The sequence below is a fragment of the Anopheles maculipalpis genome, chromosome 2RL (assembly GCF_943734695.1).
Source record: "Anopheles maculipalpis chromosome 2RL, idAnoMacuDA_375_x, whole genome shotgun sequence".
Lineage (NCBI taxonomy): Eukaryota > Metazoa > Arthropoda > Insecta > Diptera > Culicidae > Anopheles > Anopheles maculipalpis.
Genome location: NC_064871.1, coordinates 9,255,411 through 9,279,954, shown reverse-complemented (window position 1 = coordinate 9,279,954; position 24,544 = coordinate 9,255,411). Strand labels below are relative to the sequence as shown.

Sequence of the window (24,544 nt, the reverse complement as noted above, 5' to 3'; positions counted from 1 at the left end):
TTTTGTTTTTCCGCGTGCAACCGAACCGTTTACGTAAAGCTTATGTTTACCGGTAACGCACCGAAAAGCCCCCCTCTGCACCCAACACGCCGAGGTGTATAATTTGCCGTTTTGCTCAATCACCTCAATTCAATCCCAATCCTGCCCTGATTGCGGGCAGTTTATTAAGCTAATCATAATCCTTACATCCTGCAGCACACCACAACACCCCTTTTTTTTCGTTTTGGCCAACCTGAACTTGAGGACGCTGCACAACCTGCCAATTTACTGCAAGCTTCAATCATCTCAAAGATCCCTTCCATCCGTAAGCCTGACGCGGCTGGAAGGGTAAGAAGCAGCAACAGTCCCTTATCGGTCCAGGTTGCGAGTTTTTGTTTGTTTAACCCATCACCCGAGACCGAGACGACCAAGGGGTGAAGTCTTCAATTTCGATACCTTCACACACAAAGGCACCGGCCGGGTATTAAAACGGGGTGCGATATGTTGCAGGTTACCGGCACCGAAGCTGACGAAAGTGCCGCGAAGTTTCACGCCGCAACCAGTGTTTCAAGATGATTGGAAACGAGTTTTTCTCCGGTGCATGGGATGTGGGAAAGGTGCGGACGCGATTTAATCGATTGTTTGTACGGGCATCCTTCCGATGAAGGATGCTGGAAGTCTAGCAACTTGATGGAAACGAATGATGAATTGAGTTTTCATCATGGGAATCGTGGCAACAGACGCAAGGAGCGCGATCGTACGCGTTATGAAAGAAGGGGTTGAAAAACAAACAAAATTGAGACATTATCAAGGGGACTCGCGTTGAGTTGAGAGCGGAAGCTTGGTTCTTCCCAGCTTCACGTTTTGTTTTCAATCGGGTCACTTTTGGCCAGTCCGAACGAGTCCCAACAGTTCGAGGAACTTGCATTAGTTTGCAAGATCAAGCGATAATCAATTCCAATTCGCGCTAATGCAGCTCTCGCTCGATATTGAAGCGCCAGCAGAAACTTTTCATTCGGCCCATGCCAAAGATACCTTAATCGGTTCGATCACATTAGTTCTGTTTTTCCGACAGTAAAGTGCATGGTTTTCAACACTCTCCCTACTGTTGCCTGGCAGCTCCTAACAAGGGCTCCTAACAAGGATGAAAGGACCCGCCCAAGAGATTAAATCGCAAGGATCATCTCCGCACGTCGGCTTCGTGTAGTCCAATTACGATCAATCGATCGACAACGTGGTGCGTTAACGATCCCGAAAATGTCTCTGACAGGACAGGTTGGAGTTGAGAGCTCACAGACTCGGGACTGTAAGCAGTTTGGTCACTAACTGCCGTCTAATTGCGGGTCCGCTTACCAGCGGCAGTCAGTTGGCCGGCCGTGATTTGATGGTTCTTTCTGCACACAAAAACTGACCGATGCTTCCGGAACAGGTTGCAGTTTTTGAGTGTGTTCGTGGTCCGGTCCGGCCCCCATGTAGACCATTTGTATCGCCTTAGACACAACATTGTGCTTTGGGTGATGCGTGTGGTACAAAGCATGATTGATGGCTCTATATTTAAGATGCCAAACGTTTTTTGAGGACGCTCATATCACCAACTACAACAACAAAAAAAAGCACACGAAAACACTGACACACCCCATTCTGCATTACGTTCTGGGCACGTTAGGACGAATGCACGAACGCCGCCTGTGCTGCAGTCGAATTGCACAAATTAAAAGATAATTTAACACCTTCGAGAACACCTTTTTTCCCCCTTTTGCTCGCAAAGGCTCGTTTGTCCGCAAAACGTTTCTAATGACGATTTTGCACTTTTACGTACGAGCAATCTCGTCTTGCTTGGATCCGATGCTGGATTGCTGGCAACGCGATCGATCGATGGGCGGGATAAGATCACTTTAAGCGGCCATATCACCGCACGCCATCGAGTGGAGCCATCGGAGGTGAATAGGTGTGGTGAAGGCTCCTCTTGATGCTGCCGTTCGGTGAGTAAGACGTCCAGACACAATGTTAACGGAACAGGGGAACGAGTACATTTAGAAGTCATTATGCTAAATAGTACACGGTACGCCGGGTTGTGATCTGAGCCGCCAACACATTCCTACCATTCTTGTCATTGTTTCGTTTCAGGTGGATTCCTGATTGGGAAGGAATGCAGCACTAGAAGGTGTGTTTCAGAAAGGTAGTTGGAGCTTTACTGAAGGGAGTTAAGCAAGAGGTCAGTCATTCTCGTTCTACTACTTGTAGGTTATGTTGCAACAAGTGGATTCCATTCTCCGGTAAAGTGCCAGGAATCTTTAGTGATTGGAATAAATTGATTGGACCTCCCCTTCTGGGGTCACTTATTTGACCCAAATTTGAATGTTGCGTGCATTGATGAAAATGTTTTACAAATTAGCATTAAAAGTAACGACTTTTCAAGCAGCAATATAAAAAAAGTGTGACAAAATCTTATTTTATAGAAGTATTGTCAAGGTATAACTTGACGCAAACGGAAAACAAATGATCAAAAGAATGGAAATTAAGACATTTTTAATATAAAATCGACTACAAATGATCAATATTTTTTTAAAATGAAGGAAAAACAGCAATTATAAATACCTAATTACATTGAATTTCCTTTGTTTTGGCGATAAAAATAAATTGGCGTTTGACCAAGACATTCTCTCGGTAGGATTTGGGGGACATTGTGGAGGTTTTTCATGTCGGAAAGAGTTTTCACACGATAGGACCGGATTCAAATTCCACCCGGAACATTCTCTAGACACTGAGGATTGATTTTCCAACGTGCGTGGTACCAATAAGCCTCGTAAGCTTCGCATTCGATCGCCGGCATGATCTAGTAATCTTGTCTAGATATAGTTGCAATTTGTGTTGTCGGCTGCTTTGGACTTTGAACCTTTCAATGTAAAGTGATAGAGTCATTTAGGAATGTTGGGGGACATGCACGTGAACCTTTTCATATAGTTTAGGTATTCTCTAAGGTATTAGAATTCACCTATACTCAGCGGAATGGAAATTGAGAGCCTCTATCATATTGAAACTGCTGAACGTGGATGAGGCTCTTTGTGGATTCGGACCCTTTACTAGCTCGAGTCATCGGCGTCCGCTAGCACCGCGTACCATTAAACCAGCCACAGTCAATGCTAGACGTTCATGTGATTTGGTGAGTCTGAACTTATTCCATTGCATGTTGTTCCGTCATCCAAAAGTAGAGTCCTGTTCCAAGCGAGGGTCTTTAATGTGGAGCGTCACCTAGGTGATCCGCAGGTGCTTCCTTATTGATCATCACGTTGTTCATGAGAAAATCCATATCCATAGCGTTGGTCCATATCCAAATCCAATGTATTTAAGTGTGGCTTCCTTGTGTCTTAATGTTGAATTGTTGTCTGTTACGGGTTTCGATCGGCAGAAGAGCGTTTGATTTTTGCTGTACCGGACCCTTCACACATCGTACTAATGGATGCATTCTTTTATTCGTCATCACTCACACAAGTGAGATACAACAAAAATTCAAAGATTCTTCTTTTCAGGCCAACCTCGTCAGTGTCTCCCAGTAGGTCCTTTATCCGAATGATCGACTAATTCTCCAAAACTCTGGGCTGGTTCTAACAAGACGAGTCGAGATGGCTCTTTTGCTGTAGTTGAATATTCCTCAATCTGGTATCACTACTTCCGGATCTTGAAATATGTGACCCACTTGGTTACATATTTTAACAAAAACATAACGTGAATACAGAAAAAGAAGGTTAATTTTCATTAAACTATCAAAAGTGTTGCCAAATTCGACTCTTTTCTCCATTTCACCAAGCCCATTCCAGCAACAGTTTACAAAAGCGCGTAACGCATTAAGAAAACACTATCCGATAAACAAACGATGTACAATAATTGTTTGAAACGCAATCCAGACAAACATGCAACCCTAATTGAAAAAGGGCGTGCAAACAGCCCGAAGAAAGCTAAACGATTGCTTAATCAATTGCAACACGTTTACAGCCGGCATTACTTGTACTTCTCACCCAGTACCGGGTCTGTTGGATCGCTCGAGGGCTAAGGAAACAAGTGTGCCCGGGTAATTATGCACGATTGAAAGAGGGCGCGACCCTAAAGAACTTATTCCCCATTGCAATAGCTCGAAGGGCAATGGGCACGTTCTGCGTGGAGTTTTGCGCAACCGTTTCCACTATTTTTTATAAAGAGATTTTTATTAAGACACACATAATTGTTATTTAAAAATGTTGATGCGAGAGTTTTTAAAAATCATTCCTCATTGTGCGATATGCCGTTGTTCCATATGCATCTCAGTGTATAGAGAAGAATCCCTTTTATACTTCGCTCATCCAATCGAACTGGTCAGCGGGAAGCTGTTGTACCAAGGTGCATCGACCAGCGATATTAGCGGTAGGTTAGCTTTGAACCCAACCCTGCTGGTGGTGCTCCAGAAAGCTCGACCGCCACACAAACTCTAATAAAGCGATAAAATTGGCCACGGCTGCAACGGACAATTAATTTCCCCGATCACGCTGTCCTTTCGCAGCAAAAGCGATCCTTGCCCAGGGATTCTGGTTTCTAAATTCTGGCGTGGAATAGAAGCGTGTTCCGAAACAAAAGAAGGACACCCTGGGAGGAAGAAAAGAAACAAGTTTCAGAAAAGAAAGAAAAGAATCAGCCCACCGGCGGAATCGGTCGCGTCTTGTGGCTTTTGTTGTGATTTACGCATGGGGCGAAAAATTTTCTCACTTAATAAATTTGTTTGACGTTAAGGTGCCAACCCGCCACCCATTACAATAGGCCCTTTCGGTACGGTGTTTTGTTGCGTGGTGTTGGAATTTCTTTTCCCAGCCATTCGCTGGCCAGTCTTTCTTTCTTTTTGTTTCTAAAAGCGAACGATTATGTTGGACTTTTTCGCCTTGGTTGCTGCTTCTCGCGAAAGGGGACAAGTGCAACGGCTCAATTGTAGGATGTCGAAGACGCGCAAAAGATCAGGTGTTGTTGACCTACCCATAGCGAGCAAAGGATTTAAACGGGATGCCCCGTGATCGGTTCTTCAGTGTGTAGCAAAGACCAGTCAGAAGAACGTCAAGAAACACGAGACACGCTCTGAGCAGGAGTGGTGCAGGAGTAAGTCAAATTGGGTGTAATTTAATCCTTTCCAAGGTTGCCTCTGTTGCTGTTGCCAAAACTGCTTACCACGTCGGTCCCTAAACCAAACCAAAGACGACTGCTTTATCAGCTTAGCCAAAACCGTACTGGTGGTCCCGGCGGTCCGGTACAGTCTCGGGGTTTCGAGCGTTTTGGGTTCACTGCGTGGGGAGGAAAATCGATCAGCCGACCAACCGTTCAACTCGCTGCAACGGTAATCTGCCGTCTTAAAATAAGACGAGACGTGAGAACCTTAGCCCGAGTGCTCCGAAGCCTTCTTGAAGCTTGAAATCTTCTTGCACGTTCGATTGTAACGCAACGCCAACGAATACCTAACGAGCGAATAATGATTTTCAAAGGTTCGGTCAGGACACCAATCATCAGCCAGAAATTACTTCCTTTTGTAGGAAGAATATCCTACCCCGGATAGTCCTAACACATCCTAGAATCCCGCTAACCGCATCTCATCATCATTAGCAAAGACGCGGTACGGTAAATGTGTTTAATTATTGGTACCTTGGTACCGATGTCCTTAATTAAATTCTAGTTTTTGGCGTCAAAAGACCACCGTCGTAGAGTAAACACTGAACGCCTAAAAAACGATCATGATGCGGATCTTCCGCAATAAAGAAGATTGATGAATTCTAATTCCTTCCATTTTTTCCCGATAAACCGGAACTTGATGCTCTGTTTAGGGATACTTTCGCGCAAAGCATTTACTTCCACCAAAAATTGATCAGTTCTTTACTAGAGCCCCTTCAAAGATGGATCGCCGATCCTCCGAAGCGCTTGAGCACCGTGGAAAGGATTCGTTTTGCTGTCCAGCTCTTGATTAATACACACCGCCGGGCAGGATTGCTCGAAAAAAGCTGCAGGGTACTCTCTAGATGTCGGCATCTTGTAAAGAGTCGGAACCGGAATGTCCCATTCCTAATCCTTCGGTGCAAACGAGACCTTAGCTAACAATGACCATCATTAGAGCTCTAAACAACGGGGTCCCTACCGGGCGAAGTTTTTTGTTCCCTATCTTCTTCCTCTTCACCTGCATACTGGACAACGGCTCGCACCATCCTTGGATGCGGCGGATGTGCTCTTATCTAACCCGTTTCTGGTGCAATTTGCTCTATCGATTTGAGCACGCACGTCTAAAGTCACGCTTAGCACACGCGACTCGTGCTACAGCAAGTTGGAAAGAGGGACCCCCAAATTACAAAGTATTATTTATGAAGCCTATTCCTAATCTGCCGGGATGCCGGTAAACTTGTTCGTAGAATGTGTAACAAGTCTCACAAGTTGATGCTCGTCAGGCTGGTTCCTCGCAGTGATTAGAAGGCAATGAGGGTAAATATGAGCGTAAATGCGTACATGTGATGCCATTTAGGCGAGGACTCTTGGTAAATTGGATGCAAAAGCTCGCCGACCTGTAGTCCGTAAGTGGATTCTCATTAGGCTTAACAAGATACTGCGTGCGTGTGGTAAATTCTTCCAACAAGAAGGTGATGATGATGGCTCGAAGCTTCTTGTTGTCGTCATCTTTTGGGCGCTGTTGTAATGGCATACGAAGCTCTTCTTTGAGCTGGGACAACTACTATATGTCAATTTGCCGTTGCCTTGGGATGTCCTTTAAGGACATTCTTGCAAAAGTTTTCTAAACGAGGTTCTCACGGCCTTAAGATGTTTGGGATTTCTTTCTTTTTCGTAGTTAAATTAATCATTTCTCATGTCGGTCACTCGTTCGACAGTCGACAAATTATCCTATCCAGGAAATTACCACTACATTCCCACAGTGTTATCCGGCTTTTTTCGCGTGCATTACAATCGGTTGACGACCGCTTGAATGAACGATCGCGTATCGCTAATTTTCTCTCTCGTCTTCGGTATAAAACTCTTTTTCCCCCAACTTGGAAGACGGTGTAAAACAATGGAAAGGATGCATTCGAATAAAAAAACGGCAAACCCCCAAATCTTCCAAAAAAGTAGACTTTACCGTACACCGAGGGTGAGGTAAATGCTACCCTTTAGTTTGGGAGCAAACCTCCGTTCAAGAAATCGTCAGAGTTTTGTAAGCGAAAAATGCCCAAAAAATCAGCCAAAAGAATCGAGTGTAATTTCAATTCCAATACCCACCACTTGTGTAGAAAGTCCGACGGATCCTACGGCCATTCATCGTTTTCGTTCGGTGGCAGCTTCCGCAGTAGGAGACGGCAGCCTAAAAAAGGGGAAGCGTTTAATTCGGTCCACGTTCGGTCGCACAGCGATTATCGATAATCGCTTGCCGAAAAAAAAAACCCTCTCTCACACGGACATGGAAAACGCGATGTACCAAAAGCTCAGCCACGGGAACACATTAGCTGTGTACAGTGGACAGCGAGACGCATCCTGCCCGGTGATGTGCCTTCCGAGCGTCTGACAGGCAAATTAGGGTTAGCCTTTAGGGTGGTTGCTGTTTTTCGGGCACTTTTGCGACGGAACGACGCGTTTCGATAATTGTTGCGGACGTTGGGTGCGAGGACACCGGAGAAGGAAGCCGTAGTGCCATACCGTATAATAGCCCGGCCAGATCCGTTCACAGAGTTAGAGCCCACCGAAAAAGGCTTTTATTAGCGGATCGCGTAATGAGGGAAGATTTGTTGTGTGTGTGTGTTGTGAGGTAAATGTTTATCCCAGCGAGGAATAATTCACCGTGAAGGATGGGAACACAAATAAGGAAAAGATTGCTTCCTTCCTTTTTTAGGCCAGCCAGCGATTGTGGAAAACAAATGAATGGGTTTTGCTGGCTTCCTTGTAAACATAGAACTGTTTCCTTTCCGTCTGACAGGACGAGCTTCGAAGGGATTATTTAAAAAAGTACAGAAATGGAAGGAAATGATGTGGAATGGATTTAAAAATTGGTGAAATTCAGCTTTTAAAAGATCATTATGCAAGGCAATGCTTAGTAATGTCTTCTTCTGCTTCTTCATCTTGGTAACGACCTTCTAAGGTCACGCCGGCCACCAAATGACTTACTAGACTTGATAATGACACATACTTGTATAGTCAATCCTTACTACGGGAAAACGGTCCGAATAGGATTTGAACATCGAGTTCTGCCGAATGAAGGCCAGGGCCGCGCTTGAGGCTGTCTGAACTATATTGGTTAATTTCACAGACTCAAACACCAAACGATTTATCTTAAGATCTCCTAGTCAATGTTTGTGCTAGAGTAATCGGAACAAATACTATTGCACTACAGTCCTTAAAGAATGTTTTGACATGAAAATATTATGCTTTTAGCAAATTTGTAAATTTGTACAAATCGCCAAGAAAGCTAAGGCAAATGAGAAACAAAACGCCTAAATATATGCAATACGATTTATTCATTTGATTTTGTATATTTTAATGAGCTAAATGGTCTTATTGGAAGAAAACAAGACAATTTTAACAATTAGAAAATGCACAAACATTAGCAAAACTCATCAATAATACACGTCTCCATTAGTTGATCATAAGGCAGTGCTAGAAGAAAACGTTACATAAAAAATCTATAAATCCTTGCCCAGTATACAATTTAAATCAATACTCCTTCCACAAAGGGGATTCAAATAATTAGCTACTGAACGTCGGTACAATCGAACTAGACGAGGAAAAATAGAACGCCTTAAACAATTAAACTACTGCCGTACTAGCATCCCTTCGGGGCTTCGTAATCGTTTCCGATAACATGTGGCATCTCGAGTTGAGGTGAGTAGCGCGGCTTTAGAAAAAGAAGCAAGAAAAAAACACGCTTGGCCGCTTTACGTGGTGGCATTTGGCTCTCTACGCACGTGTTGCGTAAGGGTTGAGAGCAAGGCTACAACAACAAAGTATAAGTGGAATGGTTGGAGACGAATTAAAAAAAAAGGCAGAAAACCCACACCCCGTGGAGGACCGAACAGGACCGCCGCTCGATTTTCTGAAACATTTGTGCATCCTGATCCTCGGAACCGAAGGAAAACCTTTATCAAGGCGTGAGCCTGTGTGGACATATGGTGTATCGGAAATCCTGAGAAGTACATTAATATCCGAAGGAAAACGGATTCGTGTCTTAGGTGAAGGGTTAGTAATCGTTCGAAGCAATATCAATCGCTGTTACTCCGCTGGATCGTGGTGTTTGTGTTTTGAAAACAGCTTACGCTCATCTGGCATGTCCTGGCGCATCTATTTCAAAGGTAAAATGAAATTGTGCAAAGGAAATCAATCAAACATTCCTGAAAGTTAGGTTTAAGCCGTCTGTACAGTAGCTGAGCTGAGGTAAAGAAGGACCGCGACTGACCATTCTAATTGCTCTCGCTGCGTGAGGGCAAATTGCTTTGTTTCGTACTGACCATTGATCCTGGATGTCCTGCTGGTCGTAGCTTTTGCATTTTTACTTTTGCTGCCCTTCTTTGTCTAGCGGTCATAGCTTACCACCCATCGCTTTGCACTTTTGTCCTTCCTTCCCACACACGTTTCCAATTGTTGTTTATTGTTGTGGCAGTTTTGATCCTTGATCCCTGTTCACACATGCCGGTTTTGGCCACCGAAACTGATCCGTCTTTGGTGATCCCGAGTAGTGCTGGTGGTCACTATACGGTGGCCGGTACCGAAATTGCCGTTTTATTGTTATTATTGCAAGACGCCGCACAACCTCTAGCGCCTCTTTGTGTTATGAAAAAAGCCCTGAAAAAATGTATAATTCTACTCTTTAGACAAAACACAAAATGTAACGCAAATTAATGCAATTAGTTCAGCTTCCTAATATCCTAAGAATCTCGATTCATCTAGGAGCTTTGAGTAAGGAAGTGCCTTTTTTATGTTTTATGTGATTGTTTCCGTACCTTTTGATTCTTTTTTTAAACTACATCAGCAGCAAACAAAAAAAAAACACCCAAAAGGAAACGAATTCAAATACAAAAAAATAACAGACTCGCCTTCGTGAAGTAAGTAATATTCGACGCAACATGTGCGTGACTTTGCTCTCGTATCTGCATGATGTTGCAGCATTGGGGCACCGGTTGGTGGAACGAAGAAGGAAATAGTAGAAAAATTATGTTACAAAATAACAGACAGCAAAAAAAAAAGCATAAGAGAAGGAAATAGGCACACGTCGCATCTTCGACACTGCTGTTGCGCACAGCTGCGACGTGTTGGCGAGCAGCATCCTTTGGCCGGGCTTTAGGTGAGCGAATCGGAAGCGAACGACACGCGGGATTTGTAGATAGGTAACATATTGGTGCGATCGGCTCGCACTGCGGATCATCAACTGGATCAATAAAATAATAATGATCTAGCAAAAAAAAAGCCACCAAAAAAAGCCCAAAAAAAGGAAGCAATCTGGAGATGGGTTTTGAAGCTTGAAGAGCTTTGCTACTGTCAGCAAGGAACAAAAGATGATTGAGTGTTTTGAGGTTTATGATGTATGTTTTCCCTATATGGAGGAGATAAATATAGAGCTCAATTCGCATGCTTTAAAGAAGGACATCTTCTTGGAAAAAAACAACAGTTTGTTTCTATTGTGTCCTTAAAAAATTTCAAAAGAATTAAAGTATGTTAATCTAGCAAAATAACGTCAGAAAATAATTAAAGTAAAAGATCGATCTTGATCGTTGTGAAGGCGTTCCAAGCTCATCACCGTATATCCTGTCGTCGGAAAGGACCCTTCAAACTGATCGAGTGTGCAGCACCGGATCATTATGACTAAAACGGTCAGTAAATGACCATTCCCGGCAAGGAAAGTGATGCTTTCGCCCACGTCATGATCCCTCCAGTGCACTGCAGTGAACGCAATCATTAGCGGGCGAGCAATCGCCAAATGGCCCTTTGCTTCTATGAAAGTGATCCTTACACCCTCCGCAAGCCACGAGTTCACCCATGCCGGCCGATCACTAGAGGCGCCAGCCAGCCCAAACAACCTCCGGCGCCAAAAAGCGAGCAAATATTGACTTCTCATCGAACACCAAACTCCAATAGCTGAATGAAGGGTGTATTGTGACGGAGCAATTTTTATTGCGCAAAACATGACCCGTCTACTCGGGGAACCCGGAACCGTTTGGCGGTAGCATAATTTATGATCAAAGTTTGCAGTTCCACCCACCCAAAAAAAAGAAAGAACCGGCAACGGATCACTATCAAACGGGATCAATGGTAGCGCGTGGCAGTGTAGTTATCCTAATCGATGCCGAAGTCGGTTCCGCAGGGTGTCCTGTGGGTTAGTCTTCTTTTGTCGGTTGCCGACAGAATAGAAATGGCAAAAGGATAGGTCGTGTGTGTGTGTGTCACCCGGGGCGAAAGGGATCGTTTCGCTTACCTGGAAATGTGTCGCAATGGACAACCAGCAATTGGGTAAGTGTGTAGGGGAATTTACTTGCATTTGCCAATAGATTTCTTGTGCCAATAGGTTTTGTGGTTTATTTACAACTTGTTTATGTCCCTTTTTGTGCAAATTATTTGCAATTATTTCCTGCCAGGGACACATGCAATTAATTTGTTTAACTTAGCATTGTTGAGGTTAGCATTGCATACTTTCAGGCGCTTATGAACCAACTCATCGTCGCGGTCAAATGAGCGTTGGAAAGGCGAATAAACTGATATTTTTATAGAAGTAAATTTAGTTTGTAATTAAAACCCAGCTTTTCGATCAACTTCTACATGATACAGACAAAAATTCATCCAAGAAATTCTTTCGCATTTGCCGCTTGATCAGAGTCTCTTAAGCAGTTGAAATGATGCTCCAGCTTCGTTAGAAAGCTCGGCTTGAAGTAATTTTCTTGACATTTTCCAGCACCCAATGAGTGATTGAACTCTTTTTAATGAATTAATTGAATAAACTCATCACAAAGAGGTTTTACACGTCTTTGGTGATTCAAAACAAAGAGAGTTTTTACAAATTTATTGTGACTCGATCTCGATCGATTGAGAGTTTTCAAAACTCTTTTGGAAGTTGTTGTACTCACTCTGGAGGAGTTTATGAGTAGTCATCCCTACAGCCCATCAAAGTTGAAAGGGTTTCTTAGTAAATGCTATTTCTTCCTCAGAGGATTTGATTCACAAACGCAACCAAGAAAGCTTAGAATTTTAAGAACGAACGCCTTATCAAAGCCGTCAACAATCATCAATTCAACATTAGATAAAATTCAATTGAATCGCCCTATGATCTCCCTTCATAGTTGAACCTTTCCTAGCCCAAACGTTTTCTCCAACAACGAACTTCTGCTTTCCATCTCTACATCACCTTAACGGCGAATTTTCTTCCTCCCTCTTTCCTTTTCTTCGCAAACACCAACCGGCAGCACAACAAGAGCAACGGCCCAACGTTGTTTAAAATTCAACTCTCCATACCGTTTTATTCCAACGCCGCTTCAAGAACTCTTGTGCCCGTCCCGAAGAACCCCGCGGACTCGCTTCTTCTGCTTCCCTCGGTCTTTTTTTTCATTTTAATTCGCTACTATTCTTTTTCCTTCTGGCCAATGTTTATCATTAGCGGTAAAGATCCAGCGTCATTACACCCAGCCTAGCCCAACGCAAGGGAACGAAGTGCCGTGAGAAAGTGTGCCCATCGTCTACATCGTCCAGTCACAGGCGGTCCAATCATTCCAGATGGGATGGGGAGGATGATTGTTTTGGGGGGAAGAATTTTTAAGCCGTCGAAGAGATCCATTTCAAGGTTGGGAATATCCAGACTTTTGCACTGGAGCAGAACCGTCTTTTGCAATAATAAAGTGTACACAGTGAGCTATTTTATTTTTCAATTTTTGTTTTATTTTTGCAGCAAGTAAACAGTAATAATAATAAAATTAACAGTAGACAAATAATTTAATTTTCTTAACTTGATGTGGGTGCTTTCGTTCGCTTTTTTCTTTTGTACAATCCAAACTTAACCTTACTCTAGCTCCCGGGCATCGCTGATAACACTTTTAACTAACATTTTGTTACGGGCCCCTCCACGCGGCAAGTGAGCTTCCTCTGAGCAGGAAATTAAAAAGAAAGCCTCGTTTTAGGTTTTGTTCGCTGTATATCGGCAGGCTCCGGCATCCGGCTTACTGTACAGTGGATGTGGCGCTTCAACATCTCCATGGATTCGCATCCAGGAACATTTACAGATCTATTGCATTATGACACTCATTCCACACTCCACACTATTGCAGCAGATCACAGAGTGCCGTAATGTAGGTTTGTGCCATCTGGAGCGTTTCGTGCTTGGACAGTTGACGATCGTTCCCTAGCGAGGGCAAATACTGGCGCAATCGATCGAAGGCATCGTTGAGATTCTGCATCCGCTTCCGTTCGCGTGCATTGGCCGCTAGGCGGCGCTTCTTCTTGATCTGGGGTGGCACTTGTTTCCGCTTTCGCTTACCGATCACTCCGACAATAGTTCCGGTGGATGTGGTGCTGTTGGTGGATCCGACCGATCCCTGTGAGTCGGTAGCTTTGGAGAACGATTTCGGGAAGGTAAGACACGACAGATCAGCCCGGGATGTTGTATCCGTTTCGGGGGTTTTCACAGGTTCAGGTTTAGGTTTCGATTTCCGATTGTACTGTCGCTTCTTGACGGGCAGATTAGCAGTGGGAGCGGTTGGCGACGTATTGCTTACCCCCTGTATCGGTACATTGGCAAGTGGAGGTGAAAGAGGAAGCGTTCTGGAGGTGTTCAGTGGAAGCTGTGGCGTTTGTTGCATGGCCAGTAGGTTTTCTTTGTACTCTTCCACGTCGACGAAGCTGCGCTGGGGTGAGTTGGCAAGGGAGTAGTAGTCGGGACTTTCCGACCCAAAACTAGACGGGCTTGGAGTCATCCAGCTGTCCGGATAGTTATCCATGAAACCGGGCAATACTACCACATTCGGAGCGGACGATTGGGTCGTAATGTTGGTGTTGGAGGGTGCGTTCGATGTGTAGGTGTAGGACGAACCGAGATAGCTCGATTCCGCCAGTGAGGAGGGAACCTCATGCTGCTCCATCTTAACGTTCACACTACCACACGCAGGCGCTACCGGGTCGTGCGCGTAGTAGTAAGAAAACGGCGCGTGTCTACCAAAGTCACTTGTCATTTTAATCCGGTACAAACTCGAGCTGATTCTTCACAAATGTCCTCTTTTATCACTACACGTTTCACTCTTTAAAGGACCGTGTTCTTCAAAGTTCACAAACAAAACAAGGACGCAATCACACAGGACTTGTTTCACAGTAGTGCTTCGTTCACAACGACGTTCATCTTCTGCATTAACGTCGGGTTTGGTTTGATCCGGTTGTATTTATACGCTCCGATGTTCCGATCGTCGTTCACGGCGTTTATGCTTTATTCACCTGCTTCTTACCGTAGAATTCGGTGCCGGGTTTTGCCTCATCGAAACCTTCGAACATCCTTCCCGTGCAAGTTCGGGTCGCTGGTTGCTTCGGATCCGATATCCCCACCCCAGCAACCGAGCACGGTTTCTATAGCAACCGAACGCACGAACACCCGAGATGCACTGAACGAACGAATCGCAGCATCAACCACCACAGCACGTGCCGCTCGGTCCGGACCAATCAGGTGTGTATCCGGTTTCCGGGCTAGGGGAAGTTGGTTTGCCGGCATACGGCGACAGTTAAAAAGTAATAACAATAATCGCTTGAAACAAGTGTAACCTTCAAAGCACACTTCAAACAAGGCGTTTGTGAATTAATTTTACGAATAGCGAAACTGCACCGATGGAACCAGCTGACGCACCCAAGCGCACACACGAAGGCGCAAAACGCGCATTACCATTACGATGCGTTCCAGGAATTTTCTGGGCCTCTCACAGCCCCCACCCCCCCAGTGTCCTGTGAGGATTTGATGGGTGGAAGGATCCACGTGAACATTCATTCGATGGTTGTTCGTCACGGTGCCCAAGGATCCTCGGAAAGGAACGTTGAGCAATGGTGGGTCAACCTAATTTTAAGCGCAAGTCTGACAAACCGATGGGTAAGTCATCTGGCACGCGCAGGTCTAGATGGTCCCCTCTAGATGCTCGAAATTGGAACTCGGTCGTTTGAACACGTGTTAGGGTGCTGTGCGCTCGTGAAGCATTTGGTAAAGAAATGGTGTCCCTCGGAAGAATGTGAAACCAAAAAGCGGGAAGAAAGGAAATAAATGTTTCCAAGAGTCTTTTCGAGATCAATAAAAATGAAGTTTTAATAGTTGCGTTTGTACATATATGATCGAGTTTAGAATAAATCCGTTCGAATAACAGTACAGTAGTAATAAAATGTCATGTTTAACCGTTACTTTCTGTATGGGGAATTTCATTTTAGAACCGATAAAATATTGTACTTACTTATCAAGCTTAGAATACACTGTCTTTGAATAATGTGATGCTGTTCTATTAAATTATTGTTGTACTATAAACCAATATTTAATGTGCAAGAAACATTTATTCAATGCAAATCTTTGTAAACTATCTCCTACCCAAAAAAAATTGAATAAAGAAAAAACTTAATAAAAGTTGAATTCTTATAATTTAATAAAAGTTGGATTTTGGATTCTGAGTTGAAATTTGAGTAGGAAACTATTTGCTACTCAGAAAAAGATTGAATAAAGAAAAAATAATAAAAGCTGAATTCTGTTTTGTTTAGAGTTTGAAAAAAAATAAATGTTTTGCAACAGCTAAAATGTGCATCCATCATGCAAGCGTTTTCTATGCTTGAAGCGTTTTGAAAAAAAGGCGGAGCATGTCTGAAACTACACTTCAATGGAAACGAATTGTACCAGAGTTGAAATTAAAAAAAAACACTTGGTTTGTTATTTAAGTATGTAAAATATTTAATTTTATAAAATCATATAATTCTCATTCACATAAAATGTATTCTTATCACCATTACATCATCAAGCGTTATTTCAATTGCAAAGTTTGTGAAAGTTTTCAATACCTATAGAAACGTTTCATTGCTCGTGATACGCAATATTTCAAAAAAGGACATACATGAAACATTTCATGCTCGTTCGAACTGGCGGGAAAATTTATTCGAATGAACCAAAAAAACTCACGGGACGTAGCTAATTAGATTATCTTTTCATACTGTTTCATAACTGTGACTTATTTCTTACAAAAAAGATAGAATGATAACGAAATACCTTGCTTAAACTTTACAATTTCTTTTCTAAAAAATATTATTTGAAAATGTTTTCTATAAGCTTTCGTGTCCCTTTTGTAAGCGTTTGAAAATGAGTCGAGTAGAACGCAAATGTTTGCAACTGGCATTGCGGAAGATTATCTTAACTAACACTAAATTAAACCGTTTTTGCCTACAAACCATTCTCCACATGAAGAAAGCCTGCGAAAAGCCTTCACTAACCTACGCAAAAGAAGAATGTGATTGTGATGCCGTATTACAAAGCGATAACAGAAAACACCCCCAACGGGAGCGAGTCTATTACACCGCCCGGAAACGACGACGACAAACGATTCGCATAACTTCCATCCAGTCAGCCAGCATCCAGTCCAGCCCAGCATTTGGCGTTCGGTTGGACTGTTTCGTTGGTCATAAATAGTGCGAATGGATGGCACTATTATCGGTACAAAGCAAAACACATTCGCATTCAAACGAACGCAAGTGCAATCGAGAGCAATGCACATCAAGATGCTGCAACTGTGCAGCTATTAACTAAGTAAGCAGCAGATGCATGCTCTAGAAGATGCTGAGACGATTAAGTGAGGAATGCTGATGCAAAATACTATCTGCTTACGGTTGTAGACTTATACGGATAGATAAATCCTTCTTACTTTATCAATACAAAATACAAATTTTTCTCTGCAAAAACAATCTCTTCTTGAGTTTTTTAAAATCAATTTTCCAAGTGCTTTGATTAACTAGCAGCAATTCATTTGCATTCAAAGTTTCCGACCGTTTAAAAGGATGCAAGAAAAAAAAAATCACGAAAAAATCAATTAACTTAATGAACAAAGAGTTGCAAAGTTCAATGCTATCGACCGACCGCTTTGTTTTAATGGAGTACTAACATTCCAATGCATGAAGACTGAACCTAGGCGTACACTAGAGTAGCTTTAAAGTCTCGCAGAAGCGGAACCCATTTCCCAAAATAAATTCCAGAAAGGCGGTTAAGAGTTGTTTTCACGCTTTCCAAGAAGAAACTGGAATTTAATAGCAAAAACATATTTTATTACGCTACACGTTTCACCATCACTTGCTGAGTGCTTTTTTATTCGTCCCACTATCCCTAAAATCCGTTCCGGCTGATATACATTGGTGTGCTCAATTTTGCTTTTTGGTCAATCCCCGGTTCGATTGCATGATCGGAAAACTAATGTACAGCGCTGAAAATCAAACACAGCGTACCGGGCGTTAAGCCCGGGGAAAAAGTGGACAATAAGGCCGTAAAACCGCTGGAAGGTTCGGTTCGGTCGTCTGTCAATATTTCTCGTACCGCTCCCATGTTGGCATGTCGGGAGAATGATTCGGAGAATGAAAAAACGATCACATTCATGTTCCCTTTCCTCTCAGAGAGGCTGGAAAAGCGGATTGTGTGTACACACACGTACACGTTTCGATCCTCCATTCCAAATACATGCCTAAGGGTTTTCCTTTTTCTGCAGATTTCGGTACAAACCACAGGACCTATTTAACTTACAAGTGACCTACCTCCCGCGAGCGGTGGTTTTTGTTGTTTTCGATCCCGTCAACCGATTTTCACGCGATCCGGCCTGTCACTAAAGTTCGATTCCGGTGACAGTGAAATTAATCCGCTTTTCTTTCCGTTCCGTCTTCCGTTCGCGATTCGATGCAACGATGGGAAGAGGCAGGGCAAACACAGACACCGGGGACTGATTGCTATCGAGTATCATTCAAGCACTGGCCAAAAGGCGGATGTACAAATTGAGGAAATTTGTGAAAAATTTAATTAGCTTCAAGTGTCTGTCCGCGGGTGCGATAAACTGCCACCAAGTGTCCTTTATCGGCCGTTTGCTTGGCGAGATAGGCTTTCGCGGCAGGTGTATTTCTTTCTCTGAAATTTGTTTTCCTTTTCCTATCACGTGTATGCAAGAGGAATTTGAACAAAAACAGAAATCCGGAATTTTGCAGAGGAACTTTTTAATTGTAGTAGAAAATGTTCCTTCCAAAGCCTCTCTATCATACACACGAACCGAAAATAGAACTTTGGTACTTTCTTGCCATTTGGGGAGGGGAAAACAGATAACGTCACTTGATGCGACTGCTGTCTGCTTATCAACACTTGGTCAAAGGACAGCACAAAACAGGCATTAGAAAAGGTTCTTTATATCTTGTGGGTTAGTTTTAAAATTTCATTCTTTGCTCTATTTGTGTAGATAATCTTTAGCACAACAGAAAGGAAGGTTATCTATCTCTCCGCAAAAAAAAAACACACGGGCAAACGAACATTCATTGCTTCTGGAAAGCATTTTTTTCTCCTTGAAAATATTCGATAACAAATGATATCGAATGATAACAATTTTGTCAAATCAAACAATCGATATTAAAAGAAATAAACGTCGACACTCACACGTCCCTGCATCAATTGATTGATCTTTTTTCCTCCTCAATGTAAGTGCTTGATGTATGATTCCGTCGATTTGTCCTTAACCTTTACCAATGCCATGTATCGTTTTGGTGTTGTATTATGCTGCATCATTCGCTTTCTCAGGAAGCTAGCGCACTCGAAGGGAATGTTCAATTTGTCGATCCGTCTGTCCGTGCGAAGACAGATGAAAGTTGCATGAAAACAAAAACATTGATGTAACCGATAACGAGTATGTTATGGTTGTGTGCTTACTCATCAGTTTTATCGCTAGACTATAATCATTACAAGGCAATAATGCAAACTTTGGCTGGTAAAAAATGCGCGTGAAAATGGCTCTGTGCACGTGTGCGATCGTAAGCCTGATGAAGCGCCTACGTGTATGCAAAACACTTCACACAGCACAGAATAAACGTGGGGCAATAGTAAATAAGCTATTTTTACTTTATTAAAACACTTTCAAACACACAAAACTCAATTGGAAAAGGATGTAAGTAAATTACTCTTGCAAAATCTTCAAAATCAAATGCTTTGCAAAATACTATTTAAAATGGTGATTTGAATACATTTAAAGCTGAACGTGCATTATTCATTTCCGTTTAAATAAAAAAACGAGCCGAGTCTTGACATACGTTTACAAACGTTTGAACAATTTCTAGACACTCTCGCTGAGTACCCAACACGATACAACCCGAGCCACAAACGAAAAGTGCCAGACCGATCTCATGAGCTCCCGCCAAGCAGCGCCTTATATATCACAGCATCCAAAGCGCCCGAAAGCTTCAGTTATCCTTCTACCGTGCTTGGTGACTCATCTCCACAAAGCTTACCAACCGTATACCAACATACGAAACGGCGCCTGTTCGGTACGGCGATGTTTATTCGACCGGTACGAAGATTTACCGGTCGTGCGGTACTGTGTGATGTGATCTATGCAAAACGCTCCAAATAGCCCACCTCAAGGCGTGAAGCAGCATCAACAAAAGGAAAGAAAAACTCTTAGTAAATGGACACTTGAGTGAGTGGTTGTGTGTGTGTGTGTGTGTGTGTGTGTGTGAAATTGGCCAAAAGTAGCCCAAGGACTGTTTACCAAAAGAGGAAAAAAGGACTGGTTTGTGCGCGGGCAGTGGTTGGGTTTGAGTGCAAATAAAAAGTAATCATGAACAAATAGTCAACCATTTTGCACCATGCCCAGTAGCAGCACGTGGAACGATTTAACGATGCGGAGCTTCCACTACGTTTGGATGTCCAGCGCATTTCTGCTGACGTTGATGTGTCACAGTGGTAAGTGCGCCGTGTTACCTTGAAACAAGCGCTCGGATTTGGATTTATAAAGATTGCGATGATGATAATGCGCCTGATGGATGGGACGTCTGGATGTCCGAATTTAGCGTAATGCTCTTCCAGGAATGGAAGAGCCCATTCTACCCATTATTGGGGGTAACTTTTGGGGCACATAATTAACGTCCCACTGTGTACGAATTTAATAGGGTGAAGGCATTTTAGAGGCTGGGGCGAAAGGTACATCGTGGATAAGCGGATTACAGGATGGAATTGCCGGGGGATAGAGCTAAGGGGAATGTAACCGAAGGATGAAAGATTTAAAACATAAGTGAAAGTTTATCGCATCCCCTAGAGTTATTTTTAAAGTTTTCTTAAAGCAAGGTTGATTGAGCATTGATTAGGTTCGTTAAAATAGACTTTGGAAAAAAGTTTAGGAAAGAAGCTGGAAGATTTCGATTGGGCTGATAGGATAACGGATGGTTAGAAATCTCTCTTTGAAGATACAGAATACACAGGATAATGGTTTCGAAAGTACGCGCCTGTCAGTATGCAATATTGTGCACACGTTGCCTCGGGCTTGAACAAACAATTTCAACACTTAGTATACTGGATGGCTTATTGGCTTACAGAGACTTTGGCTCTTACTTAGTATACTATCCAAGAAGATACGCTCAGAAGTCTCACGACACGACAAAATAATAATGAAACTACTTTAAGAAATTTAATATACATATTTTTCTTAGAAAGATTATCCACCAGAGTACAATTTCCTTCCTTTAGCTTCAACATCTGCTCCTAGAGTCGACTTGTTTTTGTTTTGTTTTCAAAGGTTTTGCAAAGTAGTTTGAAAAGCAATTTCCGTTCAGGTAAATAAGAAATTCCCGAATCCAACCGAATGCTCTTGACGGTGAACATTCTGCGTAAAGGAAACTTCCCCAAAATGAACTCTGAATGTTTTTTTTTTTCCTTACACCCATAACATACATCATATGGTGCCTGCAGTTCGATGTAGGTTGTTGCGTCTATCTGCTTTCGCTTCTTGAAATGTAAAGAAATGTTTTTTCAATCCACCTTCGATACTGCAAAGTATTCATTTTCGATACGCCTTAAGCTATGTAATTTGTGCACCACATGTGGCCCACATGGCCTGGCGTAGTTTTATTTTCTACATAAGTGTTTGCTAAATGTCACGTTTATGAATTCACCTTAATACCTATTTTTTGTTGATAATGCTTTCCTTCTGGCTGGTATAGATACATATCTTGGAAGACATTTTGCAATTGAATATTCGTTTCGGAATTTGCGTGAAAATATGCAACTCGAAGTACAAAATCATTTATTTTTATCAAAAATATGAATGAATTTTTTTAGACCAACTGTCCACAAACAGCCTCGCTCCGTTCCCTAAACTCTTTCGTGAAAAACTTTTGAAGTATTGAAACTTTGTTGATAAATTTTTGAGTGTGCATAGGATCACGCTCTAGAATTACCATCCCAAGGGCTTACGGTACGTCTCAACACACAAAAGATAGGCATGGTTGGTAAATTATTTATGTACACAGTGCCCTACGCTGGAAGGAAGTTGATCGGAAAAACGTTTATAACGCGATAACAAGCTTCCCCTCTTTTGCTCAGTATCTTAGTGCCAGAAGGCTGTTTGATTTAATATTGATAATGAGATGTTATACTTTCTTTCCCTCCTTTATGGTTTAGTTGAAAGATGCTTAAAAATGAAGCCTTTCAGTAGAGGAAATATAATTCCAATCGTTTTTCGGTTATATGCCAGGCTTCATCGCTTACGGCTACTCAACTCAATATCAATTCTAATGGAACCATTTTGCTAGAAAGTGTGCTATTCACTCGACTTTCTTTGGCTTTGTTATCGTTAATAGAAACGGCGAATGCGTGTCTGTTTTTGTCGGGACGACTGAGTGCTGAGTAGAGCGTTTTCATGCTTCTCCTGCAGCCCGCGACGGGTGCCCTTTTGTTTACTGATGTGGAAAATGTTAATAAATCCCTTCGGAAGGTTTCGCGAACGGTGGATTCATGTATGAATTAGGGTTTAGGGAGAAAGAGAAACAATTTAACGCAGAAAATAAAGAAATAAATACCTTAAAATGTATGACGCAATAGCTAATACATAATTTGTTATGTAGAACAATTCCATTATTCATTTCTATCATTTTAAAGGAATGAAAAATATTATCTAAAGAATTCATCGCAATCTACACAAAACTATTCCTCAAACCACTGTGATAAGATAGAGCTGAAACCACCCTAACAATACCCTCGTGATAACAAAAATTCCATCTCGTTAAATGTCTATCATAATCAAAAACCTCAACTCTCTTCATTTTCCAGCAACATCTCAAACCTCATCTGGACCACTCCCCGAACCGGTGTGTGGTCAGATCTCGCAAATGCTGGACAGCTGTTTCCGCAACTCTTCCCCATCGATTGCCGTGGAGCTGCTGTACTCCGTCAAGATACCGGACTCGGTGGAGGAAATTAGTGACCGGTGTCTGTAAGTTTTCCATCGGCTCTGCCTACCCGAGCGGTTTAGCCGTTTGTTCGTGACCGATCGTTATAAATCGGTAATGAATGTTTTCCTTTCCCGTATCGGAATACCACCGTAGACTGTTCAACCGAGGCATGGAATGCGTTCAGCACTACTTGAACGTGTGCGTCGACCAGAAGGAGCGGAAAATCATCGAAAACGAGGTGTACGGGGCAAAACGATTGTACGAGTTCTTGTGCCGGGACCGTTCGTTTCAGAAGGGTAAGCATAAGCATGAAGCGTGGTGTGTGGGCACTTAATAGAAAATGAAGTTGATCGTTGATTATTGCCTCAAAGCTAGATGGTTTGGAGAAATGGCACGTGCACGAAATCTTGACATTAATCAAACCATTCGGTAAGGTGGTTCTACGTTCTGCCTACGGTTAGCCGATAATCATGGATTTAAATTGAAGACATATTAAAGAACTCTTAACTTTGAGAATCGTGTGTTGTGAGTTGTGGAAAGCTGTGATTAATTAAATTAATCTTCTAATAACACTTGACATCTTGATTATATGCTTGGTAATATTACTCACTTTGATGGAAATTAAGAATACGCCTGAAAGTATGTAATCATGGTCACAAAGGAGTTTTTTTTTTCGGAACATTCCAAGTTCAAATCACGCATAACGTGTATTGCATACTTCAAGGCGCCCCAAAGAACCGAAACCAACGCAGAAAAAATTAATTACCAGACTAGATTAATAGATTAATACCAGACTACGTCATGCTTGCAGAAAAGCAAATACCTTCGTGAGAGCATAATCCTTGATCGACAGGCTGGCTGTCGGGGCGTGTCTTTAATCATTTCCGGTTGATTGCACGTCTGCTCACCTGTTTAAATTCCTTTTCGCTGCTCTCACCCTTCTTTTGCGTAGAGTTTCTTCGGCATAAGGCATGCTTTCGCCACGTGCACCACGACTGGGACGTCTGTTCGAGCAAGTTCGTCGGCATTCTCAAGGAGGAAATGTCCAAAACAACGAAGCAATCGATGAACGTGCAGTACATGCACTTCTGCTGGTATGTTAGAGCCGATCGGTGGTCATGGAGAAGGGGTCATAAGGGCTCGAAGAGTGCTTTCCATGTACATTGTACAATGTTATTTCCACTGTCAATCATTTTTTTCAATTTTCTCTTTTTCCTCAATAGCGCTCGGTATGGGTATGAAAATTGCGTGTACAACAGTGCCCGGTACAAGTGTCGCCATGATTCGGCCATTTTTCTACGTACCGTCGCAAAGTTGCTGTCCACCGATAGACACTTTCTGAACTGTGATAAGATCGAACAGGAGGTCTGTTCCGCTGGGATGAAGAAGCATGCCTTGGGAAGAATTGCGCTGGCGTTCGGTGTGATGGGTTTGGTGTGGATTTTCGGAATCGGAAGATATTTCTTATTTGACGGCCATCAATAAAGGCATCAGTTTTCGGTTGGAGTTGGTTATGAAGTTTGTAGAGAAGTTCTAAGCCGACAGTGTGCACGGAGGATATATTTGTGAGCGGTAGGTTAAGAGTTTTACCATAGGAAAATTAGTTCTATGTAACCTGATTGGTGGTTTCAGTTACTAATAGGCATACTAAACAGAACGGTGTTACTGGACATCTAATAAAAAAACGACAACGCTTCCAGCTGAATTTCCGCTAGAATGCACGACGCCTGAAGCTATGCAGTACACGCAGCCAAGTTAACTGATGTGAACCAATGTGGGAGTGTTGTCCCACAACCCGTAAAAAGATCATAAAGTGATCCTTAAAAATATTGATTGCATACCTTCAGGCTCGTTCGATACTGAAAGCTATTCAGTTGCGCTGTGATGTGTTGTCACAATAAAATGAACAAATCTTCACTCAACCGTAGGCCGTTGAAAATTGGTGAGCAAACACATTCGTAATGGGAGTTTTCTATCGTTGAGAAATGTGTTTTCGATGTGTATGGTTACAAATACTTATCTAGTGTGATTTTATTAAACATCAGCATGTTGTGATACGAATTACATATTGACCATTGCACTCTTTGTATGAGTACGAATTTCATTTATGATTCGAAATATATGTATGTCAACTGGTAAAAAACGAAGTCGT

General features: G+C 42.5%; 4 protein-coding genes across 5 annotated transcripts in view; 1 reads left to right on the top strand and 3 right to left on the bottom strand.

Annotated features, from left to right (window-relative positions):
* LOC126558677 (cleavage and polyadenylation specificity factor subunit 4) overlaps positions 1–24,544 on the bottom strand; it is a 500,167-nt gene that overhangs the window by 59,008 nt on the left and 416,615 nt on the right. The gene's annotated exons all lie outside the window — the stretch shown is intronic.
* The window catches only part of LOC126557207 (protein kinase C), a 283,290-nt gene that overhangs the window by 38,113 nt on the left and 220,633 nt on the right, over positions 1–24,544 (bottom strand). The window lies entirely within an intron of this gene.
* Positions 13,251–14,161, bottom strand: LOC126558643 (protein atonal). Its single transcript, XM_050214694.1, has one exon. The coding sequence runs from the start codon at positions 14,157–14,159 to the stop codon at positions 13,251–13,253; it is 909 nt and encodes a 302-aa protein (XP_050070651.1). The 5' UTR covers positions 14,160–14,161.
* Positions 19,813–23,877, top strand: LOC126558795 (uncharacterized). The gene is made up of 5 exons (XM_050214863.1): positions 19,813–19,909; positions 22,271–22,433; positions 22,546–22,688; positions 23,345–23,486; positions 23,616–23,877. Exons 1-5 carry the CDS (start codon positions 19,813–19,815, stop codon positions 23,875–23,877), a joined length of 807 nt encoding a protein of 268 aa, XP_050070820.1.

Bases quoted from the DNA above. Each gene is read 5' to 3' on its own strand.
- LOC126558643 (XM_050214694.1), bottom strand. From the start codon at position 14,159: ATGACAAGTGACTTTGGTAGACACGCGCCGTTTTCTTACTACTACGCG.
- LOC126558795 (XM_050214863.1), top strand. From the start codon at position 19,813: ATGCCCAGTAGCAGCACGTGGAACGATTTAACGATGCGGAGCTTCCAC. The intron at 22,434-22,545 runs GTAAGTTTTCCA...ATACCACCGTAG, and splicing joins GAAATTAGTGACCGGTGTCT to ACTGTTCAACCGAGGCATGG. The intron at 22,689-23,344 runs GTAAGCATAAGC...TCTTTTGCGTAG, and splicing joins GGACCGTTCGTTTCAGAAGG to AGTTTCTTCGGCATAAGGCA.